Genomic DNA, 22,043 nt, shown 5'->3' with positions numbered 1-22,043 from the left:
ATTTGAACAAATTCACATCTCAACCCCTACATCTACCTGTACATCAAATACTGAGACGGTAGCTTTGGCGGTATGGGAGCCTTTGTGTGTGACGGACATACATCCGCACATACATACCCACAAATATACAGACATACAGATGCCACTCAGACTCATCATATAAGCTCTTTTTGGTATTTATATATAAAACCAAATATGAGCTAAAAAACAACAATTACTAGAGGGTTTCGGACCCGTTGTCTCGAAACCCTAAATACAAATGACCTATTTCACATTTTCTGAGATCATTCTTAAAGGTGTCCATGGAGTAACAAAATCTCCACGCACAAGCAAATGTATATTCATAATTTTTATTTGAAGCACTTTGTATTGAGCAACATACAGAGAAACATGTTGTGACAATACTTCTCATAAATCTACAATTAGCCACAAAACATGAGGCATCTTACTTGCAATAGACTCAACAGAGACTTCAATAGTATTAACATCTATATCACAGTTCAATTTCTCGACAAATGTGTTTTTTCTTGTTCACTACACACAGCCTGTGTAGCCCATAATATAATAAACTTGACAGGACAATTTAACAAAGACTTTCACAGTTGGTGCAATTACTTAATGCATTGTGGAAATCCCACTACACACGTCCTCTGTTTTAACATGTGGATGAGATGCACAATTAGAAAATATGACTTCTATTGAGTGACACAAAGGTGGAATTAAACAAACTGACAAATGGACGAATAAATGGCAGTAAAGTGTCCACACTCTTACATCAAATAAACATGTTATTATTTTCAACTAGATTGTGACAGTTATATTAGCAGTAAAGATAAATCTGCCTTCAAAAGAATGGTTGAAATCATACAATAGCAATAATAAGAAAATCTGGTTGAAACGCAGTAACTACACTGTGTATAGAGCATCATGTTTGAAATAATCACTGACAGTGGTTTAATTTACAGAATAGTGACTCGTTTCAACCATGGTCAACTGGATATTCATCAGATAATATTAATTTCAAGACAGTTTTGTTGAGGAAAATATGAGTTGGAAAATTGACACTGGCTGCTACTGTCTGATTTCATGTGAAGTTTTCAAAATAAATTAATAGCAATAGTGCCATGATGTCACTTATGAAGTCCAATGGACAAAAATGAAGTAGCTTGTCACATCTACAATCTGTGCAAGAGGCACATATACACCTGTAACACTGAATGAAACATGATTTGTGGAAAATTCTTAAGATTATGTTTTTCATGAAAAGTGGACATTTTCTCTCAAGATGGTTCTTTTTAAGGATAACTCTATAAAAGAAGGAGAATGAGGAGGAAGGGAAAATTACTGTTTATATCACACAACAAACATTTAAGTTACATACTTCATGTCCTGAATTATGCTGATTATGCTGATTGATCTAAGTTTTCACAGATGGCCTCTAACAGCATATTTGCTTGAATTAGCTGGGAAGAGAATTGCAAAAGGTTTGGAAGAATTACTCTCATACATACCAATGGTAAATCAATACATTGTAACTTCTATGAAATGAAATATTAAATTGAACACTACTTCCCATGACAAGAAGTTTTACACAAACTCTGTAATGTACATGATACCAGTGAAATACAGAAGTAGAAACATACATTAGTAAAGCAGTATTTTTGAAAAAATGCATATTCCTATTTCATCACAAAACATCTCCTGCAAGTTTTAAACAAAGGTCAATTGAACAACTTGTCTGCTGATTTAACTTACAAAAAGGATTATGAATCATTATCGTCATGATAATCTGCAAAATCAACTCTTCTCTGCAAACAACAAAAGAACATCCCTCATCAAGAACATTCAGTGGTGCAGTGTGTAAAAAGTAAAAAAATCAAAAGGAAAAAATGAAAGAAAAAGAGCACCATCTGGAGTCACTTATGAAAGAAGCAAAATCTCGGGTTGAAAATATACAATTACTTAATATGAACTACAAATCAACTGTAAATGTGTATTTTGTAACAGAAAAAATGTTTGTCATGCAGATGATTTGTAGGTACATCAGTGAAACCATCCTCTCTCCTCATCTTTAAAAACCCCAAATAAACAAACTAGTACTAAAAACTAGAAGTTGTAGATGTTTCAAGCAACGCATTAAGATTTACATGAAAATATGGTCATAGTGATCAAAGAGACAAAGATACAGGACTGGTGGTTGCCAATAAAGAAAGCCTGAAATACATTTGTGGAACACCGTGCACACTTACCATTTCTGTACGCTCAAACTACAAGTATCAGTCAAATTGAGAGGGGATGCATTTTCTAACACTGGATGTCCTAAATTTATATTTAGTCAAGTTGGGAAGATGATGCTGAATCTCACAGATATCATCATCCATCTTCCAATATAAAGTAAACCTTTAAATCAATTTATCATTTCTCTTCATGATGAAAGAACCATTATCATTTACCAATAAGTTTAGCTGACCCAAGACCCCAAACTTTTCATTAAAAATTCGTTCACAATTTGTAAATTCTTTCTTCTTCAATTGTCCATTTCAATTTAAATGTTGATATCAAGCCAAAACATTGATGTAATGAATTTATGAATATATTGTGCACTCCCTTCCCGAGCAGAGTTCTCACTTTGACTAATTTAACTTCTGGCTTCTTGTTCAGGGCCTATCAAGAGAAAGGATAAATAAATGATTGAAGAATTATGTACAATATTTAATAAACTATCATTAATCTTGTCAAATGGCAGAGGAACATTAGAGCTGAAGTCTGTGTCAGTGGCTAGATTATTTCTTTTTTTGTCATCAGAAAGAAGGAAGTGTTGTATCCCATAACTGTGGTATTTAATTTCATGCCAACTTGCAGGGACAAAAAATGTGTGCGAGTAAAAATCAACAATTGTAATTAAAAATTTATGATATTTTCATAAATTTGTAAACCATCTGACAACAGCAGTGCAATACATATTGTACTACATCCAAAATAAGGAAATATGCTAGCATTCATCAGAAATGCAACACTGAGAAAAGTTGCAAAAATACCACGAAAATTTGATAAACTTTTCAGCTACAAACAGCGAATTGTGATTAATATGACTATTTAATTTTCCTGTGACAGAAAATTGCACCACAAATAGTGATTTAGCATAGTAGCATAAAATACTCTACCTTTAGCCATAAGTGGTACACCATCACCAGTAACTGGTAGTTTTCTGCTTCCTCCACTTGAACTCTTCTTACTGCGAGCCTTCATTGCTGAGATGTCAGCTTCAGTTAGTTTGCCTGCCACAAAATGTTTAGATTACATCGATTAAACTTCATGGACAGATAAACAATATATGAGTAGATAAATGAAGCTAATCGTCCAACAGAATTGCGAGTACATGAGATAATGTTGATAACATTCTAGGCAACATTAAATGAAAATAGTGTCAATGACACTTTGTTCACATTTGGTTAGATGTGGCAGGCCAGAGTAAGTGTAATATTCATAAATGCCAAGTGCATTTGAACAGTTTGATGCAATATAATAGCGCTGTTCACGGTTACAGGTTTGTTACTAAATATAGCTGTACGTGCGCGACATCGGACACGCAGCTTGAGATGCGGACAAATTTTATCAATGTTGCATGTGTGGCTGTTTTTGCAGGTTGTACTCTGAGTTGTGAATATGTTTTTTAGTATTCATAGTTACACTAGCAGTCACCCACTGAGATGTACTTTTGTCTTTCTTCCATGCGTAAATTTCAAAAGCGCAATCTACAAATGCGGACAAATATTTATTTTTGCATATTAATGAGAGAACAGTGACGTAAACTGTGAACGGCCCTATTTGAACAAACTCAACTAATTTTACCCCAAGAAACATTAATACAAAGTTCCAAAGCAACTGGAAGACCAGTTTAAGAGAAGACAATTTTCCGACCAAAATTGGGAAAAATTGCCCAAAATGTAAAAATATAAAAATTTCACCACAATTTGAACAAATCTGACGTCAGCCACAATATCACGAATAAAATGTTCAAAGCAATCTGACAACTAAGGTCACCCCTAGGAATATTCAGTGTTTCAGCCAGCTTTTGCTGGCATGGGGACACAGTGACCCATAGTAGGCCTGAATGGGGACAAATTAAAGTTTTGGGGGACGTGTAAAATATTTCAATAAAACAACACAGTACGGTGTCATTATGTGTCATCATGACCTGGTACTATATATGATGTTCAATAGGCAATTTAGGTGAGTGCATTAACGGTAAGTATATATAGTAGGCCAATGGTGTTGTGCAAAATTGTGCCAACATGAAACTTGCAGTATCATTAAGTTTACTGCTACCACGTGGTATACACATAAACTGTAGGGCTCCCCCTAAGTCACCAAGATGATTAGCCAACTCATTAGCCTAATCAAAAATCTTGTAGCCACTTTGAACAAATTTTAGGCAGTTTATGATTTCAAGTGTGGCAACAACTTTCTCGGTTTTCAGGAGTTCTTAATATTTCAAATCAAGATGTTTTGTATTTTACATTACAGAAATATTTGTTCAGTTTTTATTGCATTAATTATCTGTGTTTAATGACATTAAAGTGATAGAAATATTTTTTCATTTCTGGTGGTAAACTTTTACCACCAGAAATAAAATTAGGTTGCAATTCTAAAAATAGCGTCAATGACACTGTAGCTCCCATCCTGGACTATTTAGTGTTTGTTCTCTGGTCAGATATTTGAACATGTGTGAAAGGGATAAAGTGCATGAAGTGAAAATACTTAAATGTAATGTACTGGAGACAGTGAAATATGTTAAATGTATTTATTCAGAATATAAAATGGAAAAAATACAGAATTAGATATATCGAATACTGTGATACAACCATTAACTCAACAAGTCATTTACAATGACATAGTCCCCACTTGTAATAGGAGTATTAGTCTTGATGGGGCAGGAAAATGTGGTCATTAAGAAGTATCACTGGAGTGTATATGTTCAGATCTATGGGCACATAGGTCTATGTCGTTGTTCCCAATTTGAAACACATGAGGCATGTCTAAGTTATGGTTCTAAATCGGGGAAAAAGATCAGACCTCTAGCAGTATTGGCCAGCCAAGAAATACATATGCGCATTATAAATGAGGTACAAGATGTGACATCTTAAGGTCAAATATCCTATCAAAATTGGAGGGTATAGAACTTGTGGTTACTGAGATATGCATATATATGTATAATCAGGGTCAAAGGTCATCGAGGTCACATGACATTTTGAAAAAAAAAATTATATTGCTAATTAATCCCTATATGCCAAAAAATCAGATCTCTAGCTCTATTCGCTTGCCCAGAATTAGATGTGTACATAATTAATGAGGTAAAGCGTGTGTTGTCATAAGGTCTCCCATCCTACTAAATACAAAGGACATAACACTTGTGGTTACTTATTTATTGACATAAACATATATTTTAGGTAAAAGGTCATCGAGGTCACATGACATTTGGTCAAAAAATTTCTCTCCTATAGTTATCCCTATATACCAAAAATCAGACATCCAGCTCTATTGGCTTGCTCAGAATGAGATATGTGCATAATTATTGAGGTACAGTATGTGGTGTCATAAGGTGTCCAATCATACCAAATATGAAGGGTGTAGCACTTGTGGTTACTGAGTTATGGAAAAATATGTATATTTGGGGTCAAAGGTCACCGAGGTCACGTGACATTTTGTCAAAAATATTGTATTGCTAAGTTATCCCTATATACCAAAAATCAGACCTCTAGCTCTATTGGCTCGCACAAAATTAGATATGCACATAATTAATGAGGTACAATATGTGGCGTCATAAGGTGTCTCATCATACCATACATGAAGGCTGTAGCACTTGTGGTTACTGAGTTATAGACAAATATGTATATTTGAGGTCAAAGGTCACCGAGGTCACGTGACATTTGGTCAAAAAAATTGTATTGCTAAGTTATCCCTATATACCAAAAATCAGACCTCTAGCTCTATTGGCTCGCACAAAATTAGATATGCACATAATTAATGAGGTACAATATGTGGCGTCATAAGGTGTCTCATCATACCATACATGAAGGCTGTAGCACTTGTGGTTACTGAGTTATAGACAAATATGTATATTTGAGGTCAAAGGTCACCGAGGTCACGTGACATTTGGTCAAAAAAATTGTATTGCTAAGTTATCCCTATATACCAAAAATCAGACCTCTAGCTCTATTGGCTCACTCAAAATTAGATATGCACATAATTAATGAGGTACAATATGTTGCATCATAAGGTGTCCCATCATACCATACATGAAGGGTGGAGCACTTGCGGTTACTGAGTTATAGACAAATATGTATATTTGAGGTCAAAGGTCACATGACATTTTGTCAAAAAAATTGTATTGCTAAGTTATCCCTATCTACCAAAAATCAGACCTCTAGCTCTATTGGCTCTCTCAAAATTAGATATGCGCATAATAAATGAAGTACAATATGTGGCATCATAAGGTGTCCCATCATACCATACATGACGGATGTAGCACTTGTGGTTACTGAGTTATGGACAAATATGTATATTTGAGGTCAAAGGTCACCGAGGTCACGTGACATTTTGTCAAAAAACTTTTATTGCTAAGGTATCCCTATATACCAAAAATCAGACCTGTAGCTCTATTGGCTCGCTCAAAATTAGATATGTGCATAATTAATGAGGTACAATATGTGGCGTCATAAGGTGTCCAATCATACCATATATGAAGGTGGTAGCACTTGTGGTTACTGAGTTATGGACAAATATGTATATTTGAGATCAAAGGTCATCAAGGTCACATGACATTTTGTCAAAATATCCGAGATATCTGCGTGCTCAGGGATGGACGAACAGACGGACATGACCCGATCTATAAGCCCACTGGACTTCATCCGTGGGGACTAAAAATTGTGTCACTGCATCCTTTTTGCAATATGAATACGATGAGAAACTAAATTTTTATTTTTCGTGGCCGTATACATGGGAGTCTATGGAGATCTGCCTTATACATGGGAGTCTATGGACGTGTAAACTAAAAATATGCAAATTTCACCACGATTTGCCCAAATTTGGGAAAGGTCACTCCTATGCACTTCCATACCAAGTTTCAAATCAATCGGACTTGTGGTTTCAGAGAAGAAGATTTTTTGACCAAAACTGGGAGAAAATTACAAAAAAATTCATGAAAAATAGCAAGTCCAAGATACTGACCCAAGATGTGCACAATCATTTCATGTCAGCCCAAAGTACTTACATGCTAATTTTTCATGTAATCTGCTCAGTGATTATTGAGTTTTTTCAATTTTGACTGTTTTTACACTTTTTCACTTAATTTGCATATTTTTGGCAATGACAACTTCATTTGAACAAAATCTCATCTACAGCCCATCATCCATGTACACACCAAATATCAAGATGAAATGTACAGCGGTTTTGGAGTTTTTGATGTTGACGGACAGACATACAGACATACAGACATTTCCCTAGCCTATAAGAATAGCTTCCATTGCCATATATACATATGGCTATGGGAGCTGAAAAATGTGAAGTGTATATTACCACAGATACAGAATATTTCTGTAGCATTCAGTCAGTGTTCACAGTATGACAACTTATACGTTTAAGCTACAAAAGCTCCTAATGTGGCAAATTTATGCAGTTTTTAAGTCATGACAAAAATTTTGTGAGCCACACAGATAAAAGTTTTCTATGCAGAAGAAAGCATTTAGTAGCATAGTGGCTATGTAGATACAATTATTGTGGTGTTTAAGGCCCTGGTGTTGTGTCATAGTTGTGATCAAGCATCTTAAGCATAAGTATTTTTCTTGAGTGAGACAAAAAGGGTTTGGCCAAACCCAAATCCTGTAAAACAATACACAATGATATTGTCCATTTAATGTCCCAATGTTTTAGAGTAATCATTGTTTTAAAGACTATGATAACATTTTAGCCCAGAAATATTTTCATTGATATTTTGATATCACCAAGAAATGTCCAGTGATGTTCACGTTTATATCATTAAACTGGTGGAATCTGCAAAAAAATTAAAATGAATATGCTTACTGCAACTACTGTTGACAACTTCTCTTTGCCATGACTCTTAATAAAGTATAATTTAAAACTGACAGTCAAGCTAAATGCCATTTAAATTGGAAGACACCAAGAAATTTCCTTGTAACATAAGATTGTACCTATTGGCCCTCCCTAGGTGGTTTCTTTTGAACAATAATTGTGTACTTAAGGGTCTTTATTCATGACATCACGTGAGATGACCCAGATTTGACTTTTCAGAAAACCTCAGTTTTTTTTTTTTCACTTGTGTAATGACTCTGTTTGTGAAAGTTTCCTTATAAATTATGGCTTTTACTATCAAACTGAGTAGCTGCAGGCCAAATTTTGATTCAAGCAATGTAGGTAAATTGGACTCAAGGACAACCATTATGCGCAGGACTCACATATAGGCAAAACCAAGCCTCAGTGCACTGTATTCATGGACGTCCATGGTGTATTGTAGTATTGAACGGCAACATTGTTTGTTTTATGTACCAGGGAATTGTAACTTTGTAGAAAGGAGAGTAAACTGTTTCAATACATCGAAACTTTGTAGGAAGGAGGGTAAACTGTTTCAATACATTGCAACTTTGTAGGAAGGAGAGTAAACTGTTTCAATACATTGCAACTTTGTAGGAAGGAGGGTAAACTGTTTCAATACATCAAAACTTTGTAGGAAGGAGGGTAAACTGTTTCAATACATTGCAACTTTGTAGGAAGGAGGGTAAACAGTTTCAATACATCGAAACTTTGTAGGAAGGAGGGTAAACTGTTTCAATACATCGAAACTTTGTAGGAAGGAGGGTAAACTGTTTCAATACATTGCAACTTTGTAGGAAGGAGGGTAAACTGTTTCAATACATCAAAACTTTGTAGGAAGGAGGGTAAACTGTTTCAATACATTGCAACTTTGTAGGAAGGAGGGTAAACTGTTTCAATACATTGCAACTTTGTAGGAAGGAGGGTAAACTGTTTCAATACATTGCAACTTTGTAGGAAGGAGGGTAAACTGTTTCAATACATTGCAACTTTGTAGTAAGGAGTTTAAACTGTTTCACTATCTTACAACATTTTATTGTTAGCTGTAGTTTTCTGTTGAGGAGGCACTGTCTAAAAATTCAATAGCCACTAAAATATGGCCTACTCAGATTGATAAAATGGGTAATGGTGACCCATTTTATCGGGGACAAAACAAAAAAATTTGCGTCAAATGTGGCAATGCTGCAGGCTGGCTGAAACACTGATATGATATCAAATTCCAAAGATATCTATTCAACAGAACATATAAGGCATGCACACATCCAGAGTCTACTTCAACATATCTAAAGTCTTGCATGCTTATGAACAGGTACTAGGTAATGCCCATGGAAATACATACCTGTATTTGGAAATGAAGGTACATTTGGTAATTTCTTGCGTCTCTCGTTTTGATCATTTTCACCACTGTTCAAATCATTCAGCGTTCCGGCACTCCTTCTGTAAGTTGATCAAAAACATTTTCTGATTATTATGCATGGTTGTAGATAATTACTGTGATTTGCTTTCCACTTTTCACATGAAAGCAATGGCACACATTGATGAGGTCTTTAACTTGGGCTTATTTCACAGGGGGAAGTACAAATTTCACATAATCCTTTAATGATGTCCGTGATATTTCCAATAAAGAACTGTATTTTCTATAGTATAAATGGTCTGCTCTCCTTTTTCTTGACACACAGTGGAGGGAATCTGCTTGACATTTGGTCAACAATCGTTATCCAAGAATCACCTCTCCACTAGTTCTGGTAGATGTACTCGCATTGATAGGGCTTTTTAGAAGTCGTCGAATCTGGATGCAAACATATGTTCTCAACTCTTTGCCTGCAAACTAAAGTGTGGACCATGCTCTGTAATCCGTAACATTTCTCAGCAAAGAGAACAGAACTAACGTTGTCTGTGGGTTACTGATACTGATGCAAGTGAGCTTTGCGTTCATTTCTCCCGAGGATTATATGAAATGACAAAACATCTGTTGAGACTGAGATTGGAAAACATTAAACAGTACAAGTTTCAAATATTTTGTCAAATAATGCTGTAGGTAATCAGAAGCCAAAGCTTATCAAAAGCAAGTTTCTGAAGTAAGTATGCGGGTACCGGGTCACTGGCCACGCACGTTGTAGCTCTACATTGACGGCTGACGTAAAGAAGTATGCGTAGTAATATTCGTTATATGCTGGGATTCAAACATGGTGGCTGGTTCAATTCATGTGGACGCCCTTACAAACATTCAACCTTGCTGTAAAGAGCAAAAAGATGGTTTTATATATCCTTGAAGCCATCTATGGTCACAACTTTGGTTTCCTATTGATTTGACTGGGGATTTTGGTCATCGAAAAACTGAAAAAAAGGTCAAGGCCTTGCATCCAGGTAACAGCAGACTATAATGTTTTTTCTTGCAGTCAATTGATGAGAATATATTTGCTTCATAGTATATCAACCAGAATGTTGTCTCCCTGCAATGTATCTGCAGAGATTCATTTTTTTCACAATCAGTTTGATAAGATTGGCTGAGATTGAGAATTGTAACCCATGTAGAAAATATGTATTTACTTTTAGCAGCCTGCATGAATTTGTGTGAGAGCCAACTTACATTTGTCCACACAGTTTATCACACAAATTGTTCACTAAAAATGTAAAAACACTCACCAAATGTTTGCAAGGAAACCATATTCGCACAGATTGAGTGCAAGAAAATATAAAGTTTCACACATGAGAAGGTGTCTGTTTCTCACTATTTTCTCGCAATATTCCAAATAATATGTTCCCTCCACACATTTCACTTTGACTGTTGTGAATAAAGAACTGTTGCTGTTACTATGTCCAGTCATTTGCTGCCATTTCACACTTTTAGTATATTTTCAACATGCAGGTACTTTCTAATATTTGCATATTCCCATTTTTATTCATTGATGAAAAGTCAAGGTGAAATTGCAAGTTAGTGTGAGGCAAAGGCTATCTATAGTAGCCGAGGCTTTGGTAATTGTTCCCAGCAATGTTTAAAGTTATAAGACTGACACTAGTTTGCTTGCTTTATGGGAGTAAGTAGGATAAATCTATAATTTGCTAAAGGATTTCTCGCATTTACCAAAGAGCATTGTGGGAAAATAGTTAACAATTTGATAAGCAGTAAACAAATTTGTGTCAAAGGTATCTACTTCTTACTTCCTGCTTTACAGATGAACTCATTCCAAGAGTGGCCCTGAAGGCTGTGATTTGCTATGCAACTTTCCTCCAGCCATTGCAAGCTACTGATGGTGTTACTGTAACGATTAAATGATTGTATCTGGTCAGAAAAACTCAATTTCAGGACACGGGTTTCACATACAATGATTAGGGACTGGTAGACTTAGTTCAAGTGTGTGATTTGTGAACGCGGGAGTGGGGTGAACGTAATGATTTATGTTCTGTTTTCATGTGAAACGTGTAAGTTGGTTGATCATGATGAGTGGGGTGAACGCAATACAGGGCACAGTACAATAAATTACCCACAACTCAGTTCGATTTGTACACACAACATTAAAATTTTTATAACTTTTTCAGTACTGCCTGAAAGCAATAATATAAAACCTATAGATATTTGATTAATTATATCTATCGAAGTACGTTTAGATATTTCAGTATAAATTTCAAAGAAACCATTAAATAACCGTAAAAGTCACATTCTACAGGTACTACAAATGCCATACTTTTAGGCAGAAAGTTATGACAAACTGAAGGGGTCATTCTCTGAGGAAACTTAGCATGCAAATTTCTTTTGTCTTTCTGTTTGGAAAAACTCAATATCCTTTTGTTTCATAAAACAGGTGCAATTAGTCTCCCTACTTTTCATTACATTATTCTGTATGGCTCAAACCACAATCAGTGGAAAATTTTACAAAAATTCTACCTCCTCTCTCAATCAAGCATACTTTTCTAAATCATTTAAAATGAGAATTGAGACGAATGGTGTCCTCAAAAGTACGATTTCAGAATTCAAAATACTAGTCTGTGAATTTGTCTACACATGGGAAACACAGTAGATTTCACGGAGGAGTTTCTGCGTGTACAAATCATGATGAATTATGGGAAATCTTCAGTACTGTGCAGGGTGTTTCACCTGAAATGACAGACTTATATTTCTTGCAGGATCTGAATTGCTATAAATTAATAATGACATGTTTATATCTACTTGTGTATTATTCATGAGATGACATCTTATTTTGCATATTGAAAGTATTGCTGCAAGATGCAAGGTGGATTAGTATGTAAGTCAACATGAACTCTGTTGTATTGCCGAACATGCATGAAATTTCTTAATGCAATGGCTTGCGTCAACAAATATTGCCTCGACTTTACTCTGATAAGTATCAGACATTGGCAGTAACTGATGTTCCATGAGGAATGCTTTAGGATGACCGAAAACGTAATTGAACTGGCCATCAACTACGCTAGTCATATAAACTCTCTGTCACTGATGTACACAGCTTTCAGTCCTCTTTCGTCCAACCTCTGGACTTTCTCCTTCATCAGAGCAATAAATGGGGGAGACTATAACTATTACTGTTTTAGCCTGTTCTCTTATGTGTCTTAAGAGATGGAAATAAAAATACCATCAAGGACACTATGTGCTCACATTCGGTTTGAATTGGTCCATTCAAGAAATATTTCAACCAGAAAAACAAGAATGACAAAAGCAAATAAGGTCTCCAACTTAGGTACTGGAGGTCATCTTTAGGAACATGCATATCAACTTCTATAGCAATGGGAGAAGCAGATCCTAACTACATAAGCAAATGTCAACAACAAAAACAAGTCATCGTTGATGACACAGTCCCCACTTGTTAATGGGTGCTTTGATTACAGGTCCTCAGAGAGGATAGAGTCCTCTTCATTAGGTCTGTGATAAAAATACTTTTGAATAAATTAGCTTGATACATGTCTGAGTTGTAGTTCAGGACATGAAAAAATCGTAATAAAATGGTCACATGGTTGCCATATTGGATCGAATCACAAAACAAATCAATGTGCATATGTATGACATAGGTCAATGTCCTTGTACCAACTTTGATTAAAATCAGTTGAAATATGCCTGAGTTATGGCTTTGTACATGAAAAAATCATAACAAAATGGCCGCACAGCAGCCATATTGGATCGTATCACAAAACAAATTTACATGCATATGTATGATATATTACCAATTTGGTCAATCTCCTTGTACCAACTTTGAATAAATTTGCTTGATACATGTCTGAGTTATGGTTCTGGACATGAAAAAACGTAATAAAATGGCCACACGGCGGCCATATTGGATTGTATCACAAAACAAGTCAATGTGCATGTGTATGACATAGGTCGATGTCCTTGTACCAAGTTTGAATAAAATTGGTTGAGATATGCCTGAGTTATGGCTCTGTACATGAAAAAATCGTAACAGAATGGCCGCACGGCGGCCATATTGGATCGTATCACAAAACAAATTGATGTGCATAGCTATGACATTGGTCAATGTCCTTGTATCAACTTTGAATAAAATCTGTAGAAACATGCCTGAGTAATGGCTCTGTACATGAAAAAATCGTAATAAAATGGCCGCCTGGCAGCCATATTGGATTGTATCACAAAACAAATTGACGTGCATATGTATGACATAAGTCAATGTCCTTGTACCAATTTTGAATAAAATCGGTTGAGATATGCCTGAGTTATGGCTCTGTACATGAAACAAGCGACCTAGCGGCCGATATAGCTCCGCTGCGTTTATGTAGAGAGTAACTATTTTTGACATATGTTGATGAAGGTGGAAATCTTTGATAGCTCAATGCAATGGCCAGAAAAAAGTGGCTAAAATAAGCTGCAAAAATACACAATTTCATCATACTTTGAATATATCACATCGGATCATCCCTAAGAACATGTCAACCAAAGCTATCCGATGAGTAGTTTTTTAAGACTGAAACTTTCTGACCAAAACTGCAGAAACCTGTATACCAAATTTCAAAGCTATCAGAACAGTTCTTTTTGAGAAACACACTTTTTGACCAAAAATGGCAAAAATTGCCCCAAAATTACAAAATTGCAGCTTTCATCATAATTTCAATAAATATCATTAACGTGATCTGTAGGAACCTGTATACCAAATTGCAAAGCTATCAGATGAGTAGTTTTGGAAATACACATTTTTTGACCAAAAATGGACAAAATTAACCCAAAATTACAAAATTGCAGATTTCATCATAATTTCAGTAAATATCATTAAGTTCATCTGTAGGAACCTGTATACTAAATTTCAAAGCTATCAGATGAGCAGTTTTGGAAATACACATTTTTTGACCAAAAATGGAAAAAATTAACCCAAAATTACGAAATTGCAGATTTCATCATAATTTCAATAAATATCATTAAGTTCATCTGTAGGAACCTTTATACCAAATTTCAAAGCTATCAGATGAGCAGTTTTGGAAATACACATTTTTTGACCAAAAATGGCAAAAATTGCCCCAAAAATACAAAATTACAGATTTCATCAGAAATTCAATACATATTACTAAGTTCATCTATAGGAACCTGTATACCAAATGACCAGTACTTTTTGAAAAAAACATTTTTTGACCAAAAATGGCAAAAATTGCCTTAAAAAAGCACATTTGCATATTTCTGCACAATTTGAACAAATCTGAAATAGATCATCCCTAGAGACATATGTACCAAATATCAAAGCTATCTGACTTGTAGTTTTGAAGGAGAAGATTTTTAAAGATTTTTTTACCAAAAATGACAAAAATTGCCTTTAAAATAAAAATATGCAAATTTCACCACGATTTGAACAAATCTGACTGAAGACACCCTCAGTAAACTGCATATCAAATTTCAAAGCAATCGGACAAGCGATTTCAGAGAAGAAGATTTTTTTACCAAAAACACCAAAAAATGCCCCAAAAATACAAATATGCAAATATCACCACGATTTGAACAAACTTAAGTGAAGTCACCCCAAGTGAACTGCATATAAAATTTTAAAGCAATTGGACTTGCGGTTTCAGAGGAGAAGGCAATTGTTGACGGACGACGACGGACGACGACGACGGAGGAAAATCAACCTATTTGATAAGCTCCGCGTCGCTGACAGCAGAGCTAAAAATTGTAACAAAATGGCTGCACGGCTGCCATATTGGATCGTATCACAAAAAGAATTGTCGTGCATATTTATGACATTGGTCAATGTCCTTGTACCAACTTTGAATAAAATCAGTTGAAACATGCCTGAATTATGGCTCTGTACATGAAAAAACCGTAATAAAAATGGCCGCCTGGCAGCCATATTGGATCGTATCACAAAACAAATCGACGTGCATCTGTATGACATATGAAGTAATCCTTGTACCAAGTTTGAATGAAATCGCTTCAGGCATCTCTGAGATATCTGCGTGAACGGACGGACGGACGCACGCACGCACGCACGCACGGTCGACACACGCACACTCGCACGGACATGACCAAACCTATAAGTCCCCCCAGACGGTGTCCGTGGGGACTAATTAGCCAGTGAGGGCTTGATAAAAAGAAAAGGTGGGAGTGGGGGAAAAATGTACAAGGAATCTGGTAAAAAAGTAATGCTACCTCATCAATCATCTAGACCCTACCCTCTCCTGAATATCAAATGTTCCACCCCTTGGTATTAGATAAGGCAAGATGGCAGGAAATGTATTTACAACCTTGGGGATTTTTTAATTAATGCTATAAGTGCTATCATTTAAATGTAAACAGCATTTAAGTTAGTTGCAGATAGTGAAATCCCTTCCACTGTGGGGGTGATTACGACATCTGGAATTATCCTGGATGCAAATTTCTCAACAGTTCTTGTGTGTTTTACATGGAAAAGTTGCAAAAATTGGTCCGCAATGAAAAAATACACCTCAGCTTTGTTTCCCGGATCAAATTTTCCTACAAATTGATACCAAATATGATAACATTTTGTTCATAGCCTTCAAAACTGTCATTTAAGGTCACAAACTGAGAAAATTACCTAAAATATACAAATTTGGGGCTTCCCAACACTTTGAGCAGAAAATTTGTCTAATAACATCCCTCTGGACTTTTATACCAAATTACAAAGCTATCAGACAAGTAATTTTGAGAACAAGTTTTCTTGACCAAAAATGACAAAATTGTCTTAAAAATACAAATTTGTATATTTTCGGACAATTTCCACATATCTAACTATTGTCGTCTCTGGATATCTGTGTACCAAATATAAAAGCTGTCTGTCCAGGGGCTTTAAAAAGAAAATACTTTTAAGATTTTTTGACCAAAATTGACAAAAATTGCCCCAAAATAGTAATTTTCCCAATTTTGTCATAATTTCAACAAAGAAGAATAATTTTTACTTAAAATGAGAAAAATCACAAAAAAATTCAGCAAAAATACAAAATTCAAAATATCTTCATGATATATATACATATAACTGTATAAGGTCCACCTAAGGTACTTGCCCACTAATTTTCAAAGCAATCAAAACAGTGTTTCTTGAGTTATTAATTTTTGATCATTTTCACATTTTGTAAGCTCATTTGCATAATTTGGGTGATGCAGACTTCATTTGAACAAAATCCCATCTATAGCCCAGGATTCATCCACACATCAAATACCAAGCTAAAACGTGCAGTGGTTCGCGTGTGTTTGATATGTTGACGGACATACTGTACATACGTACGTACATACATACATACACACATACAGACGCCAACGACTTCAGCTTATACGATAACCTCATATTGGTATACCAAATGTGAGCAAAAAACTGCTGTCAGTCATTTTGTTTTTGGTTTATGTCACTGTACACGGTACTGTGCAAGGAAATATCAGAGATGTCATCACAAGGATATATAAATATCTTGATTTTTGTGCAGCTCCCTATGCTCATTCACAGCATTTAAAAGTGATATTATCAAAAACTAAATCGACTGTGAGGTCACAGTTTTTGTTAGCTAATGGTATGTACCTATTAGATAAGCTCCGTGTTGCTGACAGCTAAAAACATCACAAGGAAAGTTATAATTTTTTACTTATTACTCATGTGGCTTGATAGACCATTGCAAATATCACCATTGCAAATATCATTGAAGGTGTTTCACACAAGTTGTACAATATGTACAATTTGCTGACTTCCTCATTGAAATCGCAACTTTTCCCTTTTAATGGGAATCCCCCCTTATGATTGTGATCTTGTAAGTCTTCCATCTTTTTTGTCTTTGCATAGAATGGTCACAGGGCAAAACTGTTCAAATGGTAGCCGTTGGATATATTGATGTAATATCCTGGATTTGCTGATGTGGATATTGTATGAGGACTATTGGAATGTGGTAGCTGTTCTCTTCTGGTGTCCTCTTAATACAATGAGTGTCTATGCATCTACATTAAAAGTAATTCCTTACAAAAACACTTTCATGTATTCATACACACAGACAGTAAGTCTGTCTGTGTTCATGCAAATCCACATCAATGTATTGCATACACATAAACATACATAAATTAGGCAGTTTCAAGCAGAAATGAAAATTCTTCCATTTCTAGGTTATCCTTAAACTTCTTGTGTTTAAGTACATTACCCCTTATGCACTGAGCACAATTATTTCCTGTGCAAAACAGCTTTTTTTGGACACACACATATACATGACAAAAAACGCACAAATAGTTATCATACAAATATGCTCAAGATTTTTTATGAAAACTAGTGGACAACTCTTTTCAATAAAATGACAAATACAACTGGCTAGTTGCAAATTGTTTTTGATGAAAAAAGTAACAAATGTTAGAAAGTCTAAATTTTTACAAAGTAGGCATACACATAGTAGTGTATTTAAACTACATTAAGGATGATGGGTTAATAAGGTGCATGCAACTCAAGAGAAATGTTGGCATATAATAACTATTTGGATTAATATTAGGTATTAGTGATTTAATGATCATAAATGGCTTTGAACAAAGTACGTTGACTGAGAATTAAAGTGAAATGAAAAATCCCTCCAGATTTTAATTTCTGTAAATAATACTTACCTCCAAGACAACAGGAGCCTTATTGATTCTTACCCAAAGACAAACCTGCAGAAGAATCTTTCTATCACCTAAGGGGTCCTTTGTGTGTGTGCACTATAAAAGTCAGTGATCCCGCCTAGGACCTCAGTTACTGCCTTCATAGACTTCCCATATAGAACACAACATTCTCAGTTTGCCCCAATGACTAAGTCCATTACATTCTTACCCTAAATGAAATGAACTCAATGTCAAGCATGGGGACGAGGGTGGGAGTATAGTCGTCCTGAAGGTAAGCATTATTTACAGAAATTATAATTTGGTAGATTTTTCATTTTTATTACATTAACACGATTACCTTCAAGACAAAAATAGCCTGAAGAGTCCAATGGTCCAAAGGAGGCAGGAATTTGACTGGATACTGTTTAAACCCAATTGAAAACACCATATTTGACATAAGTAACTAAGGTAACGGAAATAGCCAACATGACTTCTGAGCCTGAATGGTCACTCCCTGAGAAAGATTCACAGCCATTATTTACGCTGGACCTGGGTGTGTGCAACACAAAGAGGCCCTTAAGAAAACATACCATCCAGACATCCCTTAGGTAGGCAGAGGTAAAGAAACCATGAGGCCTCCATTGTACAGCTTGAAGGATATCAGATAGAGAAACACCTGAGAATAAAGCCCATGAGGCTGAAACTGATGTGACCTCTTGGGCTGTCACCCTGGCTAAGTTTAGAGACTTGTCTGACTCTGATGAGTAGACAAAACCTGATAGTACTGACAATCCATTTTGAAATAGTGGCTGGAGAGACTGACATATTGTACTGAGATCAGATTGGAGTCTGCTAACTTGGGAGGCATGGCGTAGGTCTGCAAGGATCAATCGACCTAGCCTGACACCATTCACAGGAGGACCACTTTGCATTGTATGACTTCGAAGTGGAAGACCTACGCCGTCTGGCAATACGCGAGACTGCTTCTGCAGAAAATACACACTGACAAAAGGATTGCTTGATAGTTTCCATGCAATCAGAGTTACCTCATGATGCACCAGAGGACAAAACTTCAGCGCCTGAAGAGGCAAAGACCAGTGGTCTCTGGCTCGACAGTTTGAGTAACTTCTTGTAGGCAAGAATGGGGCTATGAGAAGGGCATCGCATTGATCAGCTACTATCTTGTCCAACACTTTCTGTAGTGGTGGTAGCGGGGGGGTCATGTAGGCGAAATTCCCTGCCAAGTTCACACTCAGTGTGTCCAATGTGATCATGATGGACTAGAGTGAATGTCCGCCAAAGTGTTGCAAACACCCAGAAAGTAAGGCACCACAAGCCAAACATTGTGAAGTTGGCACCACTTCAGGGCATGCCCAATTAGGTAACACGAAGTGGGAGACCATGTACATGTGAAGCTTCGTTTGTTGGTGTATGCTACCATGGTAGAATTGTCGGAGCAAATCATCACTACTTTATTGGAAATGTCAGTCTGAAAATGTTTCAAGACCAGAAACAACCCATCATTTCCAACCAAGTGATATGATCTGTGGTTTGACTCTTGGTCCACAAGCCTGAAATCATTTGATTGCGAAGATGTGCTTTCCATCCCAGAAGGGATGTGTTTGTGAAGATCAAGACACAAAGACACTCCCGATGTTGAAGGCATTGGAGAAGATGTGACCGACTATAGACCTCACAAAGGTAGAGTAGGAGAACTAACCTCAAGGCCGTGCAACAAAAAACCCAGAAAATTTGAATGCCATGCTCCCAAGACAAAGGTACAAGGCAAAAACTCTAGCCTTGCTTACCACACAACAAACTACTCACAACAAATGCATCAAGAAATCAGAAACCTACCTTTTAACAGCAAAAAGGAAAAGGACTTAGCTCAAGAAATACAGCAAGCTGCAATCTTTTGATCGTCTAGCGGTAACTTAGTAGAAGGATTGGAGTGGACCACAGAACTGTTGTGGAAGGCTACAGAACCAAAACTGAGGACCTAGGAGGGGTCACTGGTCTTTACAGCGCACATACAAGACCCTTTAGGTAAGTTAAAAGATTCTTCTGTAGGTTCATCTTTGGGTAAGAATCAAGAATCAATAAGGCTATTGTCGTCTTGAAGGTAATAGTGTTATGTGATAGAAAAAAAGATGCAAAACTTAAAATAAAATAAACTGTTTCAACTAACATGGACTCTCTGCTGCCACTTGGAGACTTGTGGTGATGGCTTGATGGGACTGTGTGCCACCCATCAACTGTACCTTGAACATAGCCTGGGTTGACTGGAATGGGAATTTGTCCGGAGACCACTTTACGAGTGTTAAGTGGATCAGGTAAGTTCAAGGAAGTAACGGATGATGATGGAGATGTCAGTGAAGATGAGGCAGAAACTTGATTGGCTGAGGAAGAATGACGATGGCTGCGGTGCATGTAACACCCTTTTTCTTGACTACTGAAATAAGAGGTTGGGGTTGACACATGCTGGTCATCTCATGTCATTCATTTCTAGTCATTGTGAATATGGGTACAAATAAGGGAAAGACAATTAGGAGATACTACGAAATTTTAGACAGACCTGCCATTTAGGCAACCCAATGTTAAAAACTATTGTTTCTCTGCAAATCATTTCACTGAGAAATCATCTCTTTAGAAATTAGTATATTAATCATTTAACCATATGTGTGGTTGTGGTTCATATGAAAGATTTAATGGTAATGATATTTTGGGAAGAAACTACATAGCAATCAGCATGATTGATTGGAAGTTAATGTACTGTTATGTCAGTGTCACAATGAATGAGTACATTCTGCTGGCAGTGTATGCATGGAACATTAGAAGGCCAAGGGTCTAGGGAATGGTTTGAAAATGCCTTCAGTCCACAAATGATCTTACTATGCTTTGTTTCTCTCTATGCAAGACTTAATCCTTTGCAGTCTAGAGTGTCCACAGATGCCCCATAGGATGCAAAGCACATGAGAATTCCTGCCTTACAACAGTTCATTAAATGCTGGACATATGATGGCTTGCTGTGTGCACGGCTAATCAGTTTTTAATGACGTATCCAGAACTTGGTTGCCTTCATTTTCTTGCCAATATGTATTCATGTTACCATGGGAACTGTTCAATTATCAGGATAAGCAATCTCAAGAGATGATACTCAGACTTATATTTTTAGTTAATGTTGTGTCAAAATTTACATATTCTCCCATGGACACTCATAGGAGAGGGTATTCATGACGATTTTTGTCAATAAGGATGATAAGAACAAAGTTTAGGGGGAAATAAATGCAGTTAGAGTTAGAAACAGCCGAGGACATTGATGTTTGGGAGGTCTTGCTGATCGACAGGACTTTGACCTTGAGTCCAATGAACACCAACCCAAAGCACTATAAAATGCATCTTCGTGAAATTCAATGTGGTTGAAATGTACGACTTCCATTTTACCTGATTTTCCTACACAATTTGGCTGGAATAATCTTATTTGAGTCTGAAATCAGTCTATACAGCTATTCACCCTTTCCACTGTATTTCAACTGACCACTTGATTCTCTCACAGCCTCCTGATGACTACTTTGATCATACAAGCATCTTCAGTAGTTGGGCTGTGCAGACCTCAGCTAGATCTGAGACAAACTATGGGAGAGCATTGTGACAGCTTGCATTCCAGCAAGTTTGAGTCAGATATTTTGAAGTATTGAGACAAAACATGCTGAAAACCGATTTTTGAAAGGTTATGCAAATTACCTTTCACGTGATAGTTATGTAAACAATGGTGACACTGTGGTTACCAATGTTCCCCTATATCTAGGCTTTCAGAAAATGTATAATTTACAGGGATTCTGAGCTTATTGACCACCAGAGAATTGTTAGATTAAAAAGGTCAATTACTTGTCTGAAATCTTAAGGCAAAATTTCAAATCGCCAC

The 22,043-nt window shown here is 36.2% G+C and overlaps 1 protein-coding gene across 2 annotated transcripts in view; it reads right to left on the bottom strand.

Moving 5' to 3' along the window:
- Nucleotides 1–336: 336 nt before the first annotated feature.
- Nucleotides 337–22,043, bottom strand: part of LOC139141350 (kinesin heavy chain-like) — a 140,743-nt gene continuing 119,036 nt past the window's right edge. Inside the window, exons 24-27 of one of the 2 annotated variants that reach the window (XM_070710981.1) lie at nucleotides 20,307–20,570; nucleotides 9,449–9,546; nucleotides 3,165–3,278; nucleotides 337–2,664 (exon numbers count right to left, since the gene is read on the bottom strand). In XM_070710981.1, coding sequence (XP_070567082.1) covers nucleotides 2,639–2,664; nucleotides 3,165–3,278; nucleotides 9,449–9,546; nucleotides 20,307–20,570 — 502 coding nt within the window. In that variant the 3' untranslated portion in view covers nucleotides 337–2,638. The remainder of the gene's footprint in view (nucleotides 2,665–3,164; nucleotides 3,279–9,448; nucleotides 9,547–20,306; nucleotides 20,571–22,043) is intronic. The other variant, XM_070710982.1, reaches the window with a different exon arrangement.

The sequence above is a fragment of the Ptychodera flava genome, chromosome 9 (assembly GCF_041260155.1).
Source record: "Ptychodera flava strain L36383 chromosome 9, AS_Pfla_20210202, whole genome shotgun sequence".
Classification (NCBI taxonomy): Eukaryota; Metazoa; Hemichordata; class Enteropneusta; family Ptychoderidae; genus Ptychodera; species Ptychodera flava.
The sequence above is the reverse complement of the archived record's forward strand: the minus strand, read 5'-3'. Positions and strand labels throughout refer to the sequence as shown.